General features: G+C 34.8%; 1 protein-coding gene across 1 annotated transcript; it reads left to right on the top strand.

Moving 5' to 3' along the window:
- Nucleotides 1–6,406: 6,406 nt before the first annotated feature.
- On the top strand, nt 6,407–9,728 carry LOC140891916 (protein NCA1). Its single transcript, XM_073300608.1, has 8 exons — nt 6,407–6,578; nt 7,454–7,716; nt 7,810–8,041; nt 8,349–8,494; nt 8,608–8,695; nt 8,776–8,922; nt 9,103–9,252; nt 9,375–9,728. The coding sequence occupies exons 2-8, from the start codon at nt 7,466–7,468 to the stop codon at nt 9,420–9,422; spliced, it is 1,062 nt and encodes a 353-aa protein (XP_073156709.1). The 5' UTR covers nt 6,407–6,578; nt 7,454–7,465; the 3' UTR covers nt 9,423–9,728.
- The last annotated feature ends 507 nt before the right edge of the window (nt 9,729–10,235 follow it).

Raw genomic sequence — 10,235 nt, forward strand, 5'->3', positions numbered from 1 at the left:
TAACATATCTACATGTTTGCTCATAAAAAATTCTCATTGATTTTTCATTTCTTCGAGGATCATAAGCAATGATAGATTTGACCATTTGTTTCATAGACCTTGGATTTTTATTATCTAGTCTGTACATTCTCTGAACTGGTCTACAATTAAAATTTTGTCTATAATATCTCTTTTGATCATTTGATCTATACGGGACTGGTTTCTTCCAGGTATAACTGGACTAATTTATTCTAAGCAGTCCTGAATTCAATCGTGTTGTTCTAGATAAACTGTTCTTTGGTTCTTCATATCCTAATCCTTTATACTTAGATTTGACTTCATAATAGATTGCATTTTTTTAGACATAACATGATCATATACAATATTATCTTAAAGTTCATCATGATCATAGATTGTACTAGATCTTACAAAATTGATCTTTCCTGAATTCAATTGCAATTTTGTGTTATTCTCAACAACATTGCATGTTTCAAACCCTAGTCTAGTCTTATCATTAGACTGTTTTTTATTATCATGAATCTCATTCAAAGATACAGAAGACTTGTTCCAAGAATTAAGAGTTGCAAGCAACTTTTGATTTTCTTTCAGAGTCTCTTGGAGCATTCTTCTCATATCTTCATTCTCAGTACTCAGCAGATTTAGCTTTTCTCGTAGACTGTCAAGTTCCTTTAGTTGCACACAACTAGATTCATTTGGATTATATTTGAGTTTATAATTTTTTGTTGTTACTTCCTTGAATGATTGAGTGAGTTTCATGTAATCTTTAGTCATTTCATGTAAAGCAGTTACTAAATTTTCTCGTGTAAATTCTAAAGATCCAAAATCAAATACCTCATTTTTTTCTTCTTCTAGTTGGGACTTGGCCATAAGACATTGTACATTCTCATCATCACTCTCATCTGATGAACTGTCAGAACTGGATAATTTTGAATCTGATTCCGCCCATTTGCTTTTGTTATCACCGGCCACTAGAACTTTTTCTTTTTTTTTCTTCTTGAATGTCCTTATCTCATCTTTTCCCTTCTTTTTCTCGAATGATTGTTTCTTTTAATTTGTTCCGGGCTTGGTACATTCTGCAATAAAATGACCTTTCTTGCCACAATTATAACACGCAGTACCATTGTCTGTATGATCATTTTTATAATAAGTCTTAATAAATTTGACTGATTTTTACGCATAAATTTACCAAACTTCTTGACAAAAAAAGACATGGCTTCATTGCTTATTTGTTCTGCTGTCATCTTTGTTGAAACCTCCTCAACTGGTGAGCATGCAACAATCGTGGTTAGTGCTTTTGTAGGTTGAGAAGGTGAAGAATCCTCTCTCTTTCTTATTCCAAGTTCAAACTCATAGGCCTTAAGATCTGCAAACAAATCATGTAGCTCGAGTTTTCTTAGATCCTTGGATTCCATCATGGCGATTGTTTTGACATCCCATTCTCTAGGCAAATCTCTCATTACCTTCAAGGAAGTTTCATGATTAGAGTAAGTTTTACCAAGAGAAATAATTTCACAAATAATATTGCTAAATCGTTCATCAAACTCAACCATAGTTTCCCCTGGCTTCATCTTGACGTTGTCAAACTCTGAGTGGCAATGGTGAGCTTATTTTCTTTGGTTTGGTAGTTTCCATCACACAATTGGGTAAGCTTCTCCCAGATTTCTTTTGCGATAGTGTAATTTTTGATCTTGCTAAACATATTCTTGTCCATCGTTTTGTGGAGAATATCCTTGGCAACATTATCAATGTTTGCTTTTTTTTTAATCTTATGTAGTCCATTTAGATCTATGTTTTTCAACAATTTGAGGTTCTCCGCTTGACATAGCTACGACAGTATTGATCTTAGTGATTTTCATAGGACCATCTGTGATAACATATCACATATCACCATCTTGTGCTGATAAATGAGCCTGCATACGAATTTTTCAATCATCATAATCTTCCTTAGAAAACATATGAATCTTGTTAAATGCAGATGTCATAACGAGTATGATAATATCAACGAGTAAGGAAAACTTGCTCTGATATCACTTGTTAGGATCGAATATGTATATAGAGGGGGGGTGAATACACACTTAAAATATTTCAAAATATTATCCAAAACTTTTCGCGAGCAGTCTTGATAGTGTTAATTATCAATACTATTTCCGTTATTCTCAAAAGCATTTTGGACTACTAAAATATTGCTGATAAACAGTCCAAGTTCCTTTGTGATATCTATATATGTAAGAGTAATAACTTGTGCATATAGAATAAATGAGACAAGATATTATGAAAGTATCGAAAAAACACTTTTTTTACGTCTCTCCTTCTTTCACTTAGTAAGGAATTACTAGAATACTTTGGTTTATACACTCCTTTGCATATAAATCACTTCAATCGTATGACTTATCCTTTTTCTAGATCTTAACTCCTAGTTCTACACACAAAATAAGACACTAAGTCTTAACAACAACGAGTGAAACAAATTGGGGATTGAATGAATCCATAGATTCAATCTATTGAGCAACTATTCTTCAACACTTTGTGAATGAGCAGTTGAGAGTTGTCTTGATGTCCTTGGTGATCCTTTAGATGATCTGATGAATGACTTGTATATATGGGATTTTTGAGCAAATAAGATCTGTAGATTCAAAGTGCTCGGAGATATAGCTATTGTATGTTTTTCTTTGTATGTATCTTTACTAAATTTTTTATGAAGTTTTCTCTCTAGTATTTATAGTCATCTTTTGCAACGTTCTTTAAGATGACTTAAATTCTCTTTGAACTGTCTTGTTATATTTTTGAGAGTCTTCATAAATATCTTCATAAATGCTAGCCGAGATCCAATATGAGTGTAGCGACCCTACCCGAATCCACTACCTAATCAGAGTAATTAGCGCATGCAGTACATAATTAAAGCGTAAAGAGCGGATAATTTAAATACAATGAATCTAATCGGCAGAATACAACCGACGACAGTAAAAAGTGTATAATACTCTTATACAAAAATATCAAAAGTTTAGGGTATCAAATTCCCTAACAACTACCTCCTCTCAGGTACCAGCCTCAACCCTGCTGCGAACCGTCGGGACCGTCCAAACTCAAACCTGTTCTGCCACAAGGTATCCCACGAACACCAAACAGAGGGACGTGAGCGACTACGCTCAATATGAAATCAATGATATATAAAAAAAAATGAAGCATACAAATGAATTTAAAATCTTGGGTAAAAAAGTCTGCTTAGGGGCACCATGAATACACAATATCGTGCTAAGAGAGCGACTCCGCGGGGTACTCGTATATTCTCCTATCAACTATAGCGTCTACTCCACCATCATGGTCATTCCTAGTGATAGCAAAACCGGGGGCTGAGCCTCCCCAGACATGAATCCATAAGGAGTAACTCATCACCGATGAAAACTGTCTCGACTTGCATCATACTTGATGCAATCTCATGTAAATCATGCATGTGCTAAAGCGGTAAAAAATGGAATACAAAGCACATAAAAATGCAACATATAAGCATATATATCATGCCAACTATCTCGTCAGTACTTATTTACCTCTAACACTGCAGGCCAAATCCTAGCACACCGGTCTAGATCCCACACCTACAAGTCCACACTATTGCGGCTACAATGCAAACACCCATGCATCACTAAATAAGCTCTAAAAGCCTTGACTAAGCTATTTCATACTCCTAAATATTTTTAGAAAGTCAAGGCTATACCTGCGTCCCTCGTCAGCCCGTTGTTGACAATTGCCTCAAAACTTAGGCGCAACTCTGCTACTATCCCCGTAGCGCCTAGCCACTTTCGGATTTTCAATGGGACGCCTAGAAGACTAGAAATATCCTAAATATACTAAGAAGCAAGAGAGAAGAAAATAACTCGTTTCAACCAAATGAGCTCTCGGACCTCCCTTTTATAGACGGAGATTGAACTCGTTGCATGCACGCCACGTGCCCTGCCAGCTCATCGGATCGTCCGTTCATCCCTACCGGAGCATTTGATGTCCGATCATGATATAAGCAATGACATCATCTTGCTGACGTCGATGATGACGTAGGCCCTAGCCATATCGGAGCGTCTGTTCCCTGATCGGACCGTCCGATCGCACCGTCCGATCGCACCGGAGTCTTCGATCCTCCAACGTAGCCTCCGAACTATCATTACCCCATTTGTTTAATTAATTGAGATTAATTCCTTAATCACCGTATTTTGGGTACGGATTACTACAATTAGTGATATTTAATCCTTGTGGCTTATTAATATGTTCAATAAATTCTCTCTCGAAAATCTTCAAATATAACGAAGAGTCTTCTTGAGCTGACGAAAAGCCTTTAATTCTTTGAGCATTTCAAATAATCATCTGAGCAGTTCAGGCCGTTTGAGGATTTGAGCAATTCAAGCCTTGAGCACTCCGAATAGTCTCTGAGCAGTTCAAGCAGTTCGAAGATCCCTTTGAGAGTTTAAGCTTTTTCCCTGTTTTAAAAGACTTGGCAGTTCAATTTTGTGATCACCAAAATTAAGGATCCAACACCTAATGTGCGCGTGGGCTAGTGAGGAGTTATTGCTCGAATTAATTTGAAGGAACAAATTGATATGCAGATCCTACAGCTCTCGGGTCACTCATCTCATACTTAACTTTGGAGTTCTTATGTGATGAGATCCCGAAAAGAACATACAACTTGTTGATATGAGTAGTACATATCATATTTTAAGCCCTCTTCAGCCGTCTAGTCACATACCTATACACTTCCGATGTGGGATCGGAACATTTTGTTCCTTTTCGCTTAAAAACCTACCAAGATTCGTTCCTTGTCTGTGCACTTTTTTAGAACCGGCGATCACTCTCGTTTATAATCGAGTCAAGCTCGAGCTTTATTTAACAAATATATTTGTGGCTCACGAGTTTATTCTAGCTTTTATCGAGCCTAAATAATCTTAATAAATATAAATTATAAATTTAAATATTCATTAAATTTATTAAAAAACTACATTTACATTTAGAGAAAAATATAATATTCTTATTAAAATTTGTAATTTTATTATAATAATAGATTTTTATATATTTTCTATAAGTGAAATTGAAATCTATAAATTAAATATCAAAATGATTATTTTTTTCATCTAAAAGTTGACTCACTAGCCTACTAACGAACATGTTCACGAGCTAACGAGCCGAATATCGTAAAGCTCGAGCTTTGTTTGTTTATCTTAACGAGCCTCATTAAACGAGCTTTTATCGAATCGAGCTTCGAATATCTCACGAGCGGCTTGGTTCATTTACATCCCTACCCTCAAATATGTAAAATTATCTCTATCACATCAAGAACTTTTTTGTCAATATTCAGCAGATGGAATAAACTTGAGGGACTGAATTTAGCACATAAGTAAACCGAGGGACTGAACTGGGAAGATGACTAAAATACAAGGATGTTATGGATTATCCTTTTTCTAATTTGGGCTATCTGAAAACATGTCTCTCATGATGAGTCATTCTTTTGATCCATTAAAGTGGTGTTTGAGAGAGTTTTTAGGAAGCACTTTTCAACTTTTCTTTCACAAAATTTTGAAATTTTGTTAAGAAAAAGCTGAGAAGTACTTTCTAGAATCTTTCCTAAACACTACCTAAGTATAGACGGGAAGCTTAAACGGGACATGAAGGAGACAACTTAACATTCTTGAGCGCTGTTTGGTGTGCGCGAATGATACGATAGTAAATGATTATATATGATAGTTACCGACGCACACACATTGCGTGTGTATAATTAATGAATAAATCGATATTAATTTATTTATTTAATACGTGTAAAGATGAGAATACATAGTTCTATAACGGTTTTTTTTCAAAAATTTTCAAATATAGAAGTTTTCCAAACCGTACACAATAAATTCTCAATTGAAAAAATTTGCAGAAGAGAAGGGCAAATTGGGGAAAAAAAATTTGGTGTGTCCAAAACATATCAAAAACAGTTTTTTTTTTTTAATATCCTTAACTATTATAAAATAGTAAAAATAGTGAATATATATATATATATTCCATCAAACGATATGCTCAAATTCTACAAATAATTATCCCCACATCCCATGAATCAAACAATGATAGACCAAATTAGCATACAAGTAAATTGAGTGACTAAACTAGAAAAACATAGCTAAACTGGATGGATAATTTTTTTGTTTTTATTTTTGAAATATTAGATGGATGATTATTATTATTTTTGAATCAAGATGGATGATTTTTAAGTATTAATAACATGGGTTTTGGCCCACGGTCGATATAGTATGTGCCCAGTTAAGATATTTAGGCCTATAAACAGAAAGCCCAAATTGGTGGTGGATGAGATTTTATTTATACATATATTATTATCCATAGAGAAATAAAATTATTATTTTACCATATCAGAATTTATTTATTTAGTTTCTATAATGGAAAAATAAAGATAGAACTAAAATCGAGGTCCTCTCCCGATTTCTTCTGTTCATTCCACCGTGCTTTCTCGTTCTCCGTGGCTGTGTTTGTGGTTCACGCAATTCATCTTTGCATTTTGGTTAGATTAGAAATTGCAGGGCACTCGGGAATTGCAAGAGGTAGATTTACAAAGACCATTTCTTGTTTGATTTAGGTTCATCATCGTATCTTCCCCTTGGATTTCGGGTCTTTATGATTTTTTTGATCGAGTATTTGTGCTGTTCATGTATCTGTGTTCCCTTTTGTTATTTTCAGTATTTTGTTATCTAGAAATGCTTAAATTTATGATATTATGACGTTTCTTTTATTCAATAAAGAAACTTGTTTTGCTAGTGTGTTGAAATTTTGCAGCAAATGTACGTTGACAGAATCTGTTGGTTGTTTTTGGTTCAAAAGTGGTTGTAATTATAGTGGAGAAGTTGTGTGCAAGGTAGATTCTGCCTTGTTTTATTTAGATGATGTATGTCAGATGTTTGGTTTTTCACTTTTAGAAATTAGTGAGTTGTATTTGCGTTTCTCGTCTAGTTTTTGTAACTGGGTGTTATTACGTTGTATCACATGATCAATTCAATCAACTGTACTACTCTATCTAGTAAATGTAACAAGGATTACATTTTTAAGAATGTTGGACACAAACAGTGAGTAAGGTTCCTTGTAAGTGCCGGGCACTGCTAAGTCTTCTTTCATTTCACCGTTAGTTTATCTGTTTTGCTGTTATGTTACGTTTTGCTTTTTTTTGTTTTGTTTTTTTAAACTGTATAAATATGCTAACTAGTGTTGTGAACTCAAGTGGGTAGATTATCAAAATACCGATTTCTGATTACTTCTAAAAATTGCCGTAATTTGATTCTCTATGCTAAAATATTTAAACTACGGTGTGGTGTTTTTTCTGTGGATTCCTTTGTTTGCGGGGAGGGGGAGGCTCTCTCATTTTCAAGGTTTGTCATTTGTAAATTTTACATGAATTTCGGAACCGGTCATCTTCCTATTGCAGGTGTGAACCAAGATGAAACCTGTCTGCCCTTTTATTAAAGCTTCTCGACCTGATGATGCATCTATTAAAAAACCTGGTGAAAACCAACATAAACAGCAGTCAACCAATGATGCCACACCTCAGAAAGATTCAGCAATTACTCCCAAGTGCCCCTATGGATACGATTCTCAGACATTTAAGTTAGGCCCTCTCAGCTGCATGATATGCCAAGCACTTCTTTTTGAATGTAGCAAGTGTGTGCCTTGTTCCCATGTATATTGCAAGTAAGAGAAATGCACTGAAATTTTGTTCATCAATTAGTTTCCTCGTGTGCTTTCTATATGAATGTTCTTGATGAATTCTTTTCATGAAATTAGAGCTTGTGTATCACGCTTCAAGGATTGTCTTTTATGTGGTGCTGACATTGTGAAGATTGAAGATGATCCTAATCTTCAAGCTGTAGTCGATCGCTTTATTGATGGTCATGCAAGGATCAAAAGGTCTCAAGTTGAGACTGACAAGGAAGAAAAGGAAGGCGAAAAGAAAAATGTGATATATGAGGATGTGTCCCTTGAGAGAGGTGCTTTCTTGGTGCAGCAGGCCATGAGGGTAAATTTTTTAAATTTCTGTCATTTGCCTATTGTTGATGCCACAAGTGATCTTAGAATTGCAGGTAACTGTTCTGTTATGAAACCACACCAGATTAGCTGATGTAATTTGATTACTTTATCTGTTCACGTTTCTTTTATTGATCTGTACAACATTAAGGACATGGAGTACATTTGCTGTATAAAAAATAGGGAATGCATGTTGACTACATTTAATTTTGTTGTTCTCGCCCTATTCTTTTATAACATCACACCAAATTAGCTAATATGTTCTGATTTCTATATTTATTGATATTTTTTTCTTGTAGGCACTTCGTGCTAATAACATAGGAAGTGCAAAATCAAGGCTTAGCATATGTGTGGAAGATGTTAGAGAACAATTGGAAAGGATTGGAAACACTCCTGAGTTATGCTCTCAGTTGGGTGCGGTTTTAGGTATGCTCGGTGATTGCTGGTATGCCCATCATCTTTGTCTGAATTTAGAAATTTTGTGTTTTTAGTAGTTAAAATTTAGGATATATGATAGGGCATTGCTTTTTGAACCAAAAATAACACTGGTTGTTGCAGTCGAGCAACTGGAGATGCTAGTGCTGCAATATCATACTTTGAGGAGAGTGTCAGCTTCCTTGCAAAAGTATCGAAGGATGATTTGGAGGTATGAATTTCTATTACGCCTCTGAACTACCATTTTTCTGCAAATCCAGCTTGATACAACTTGTGTTTGGACCTGTGCAGATAACACATACACATTCTGTTTCTCTCAATAAAATTGGGGACCTAAAGTACTATGAAGGGGACTTGCAGGCTGCAAGATCCTATTATTTTAAGGCTTTGGAAGTTCGCCGTAATGCAATCGAGTACCATTCAAACGTTTCATCGCTGGTGAGCAATTGATAAAACATAAGTGCTGCTTGTTTCCAAATCCTCTAAACGTGACTCTGATCAACAATATTTTTCTTTGGTGATGGGTTTATTATAAGCTTAGAACATGATCATAGTATTTGTCCCTTCTACACTGATGTTTTTCTTCTAATTGTGTTTTATTTTTAATCATAAACTCAGGTTATAGATGTAGCTACATCGCTGGCAAAAGTGGCTGATGTTGATAGAAACCTGGCTAACGAAGACACAGCTATCGCTGGCTTTCAGGAGGGCATTAAATTGTTGGAATCTCTAACAATAAGAGCTGAGGAAGTTGGTCTTGAACAACGGGTATGAATTTTCCATAATTTTCCTTCTAAATCTACGTTAAATGGATCAGCTTATCATCACTTTTTTGTTTGTTTGTTTGTTTTTTAAATCTTGTATTTGATCTAGACCTTTCTTGCACGCAGCGTCTTTCAGTGCTGGAGTTCCTCAACAGCCAACTTGCAAAAAGATGACCACCCTATGCAAGAATGAATTGTTCTGTAATAAAATGTAGTGTCTAGTTGTTACATAAATAAGTCATAGGAACCACTCGTATATAGCTTCTATATAGTAACTTTTACTTCCTCGAACAAGAATCAGATTAAAAATTCCCCAATCCATTGCTATTTTGATTCTTGTCAGAGCCCGTTTCTGTTGGTTCTAACATTATTTTTTTTGGTTTTTGGTTTCATGTTACAAGAAACAAAAAAGGGAAAAATTGTTTCAATAAACGCAGTGACTTCCTCAATCCTAAACAGTGATATTTTAATCTCTTTTCATATTTTGATATTATTTTACACTTTAGCTCTGTTTTTCCATACTTTTTGATCGCAATGTCTTTTTGCTTCCACTGTTTCAATAAAATGCAGTGACACTGACGACTTCAATCATATACAAATCTTTTTCATATATTGATGCATAGAATTATACGACAGAGGACGTCCCAAAATTTATACAATCCAACAACCATGAATTCTTTTGCCAAATTGGGATGGCCAAAGTCGTCGGTAGGAAAGTTCAATTTGAGAAAACAACCCAAAAAAATACCATTATTTATTCTGAGTTGTGAAAGATTTCCGACGCCCACACACCAATTTTCAGGCAATGTTTCTTGACAACTAGTTCGATTTGTGGAGGAATTTTGGAATAAAATCGAATGATGAAATGAAAATAAAGTTCCTAGGGTTTTAATTTTACCGACATGTTCAAATCTGAGAACTATTTCGGATCAATTTTAAAAACTTTAGGAATTAAATAAACTTATGGATATATCAAGAAAATCGGAA

The sequence above is a fragment of the Henckelia pumila genome, chromosome 3 (assembly GCF_033568475.1).
Source record: "Henckelia pumila isolate YLH828 chromosome 3, ASM3356847v2, whole genome shotgun sequence".
NCBI classification, from domain to species: Eukaryota; Viridiplantae; Streptophyta; class Magnoliopsida; order Lamiales; family Gesneriaceae; genus Henckelia; species Henckelia pumila.

What these genes read in the sequence shown, in the direction of transcription:
- LOC140891916 (XM_073300608.1), top strand. Translation starts at nt 7,466, where the DNA reads ATGAAACCTGTCTGCCCTTTTATTAAAGCTTCTCGACCTGATGATGCA. An exon ending in TGGTGCAGCAGGCCATGAGG is followed by an intron (nt 8,042 to 8,348) that starts GTAAATTTTTTA and finishes TTTTTCTTGTAG; the next exon opens with GCACTTCGTGCTAATAACAT. An exon ending in AAGTTGGTCTTGAACAACGG is followed by an intron (nt 9,253 to 9,374) that starts GTATGAATTTTC and finishes TCTTGCACGCAG; the next exon opens with CGTCTTTCAGTGCTGGAGTT.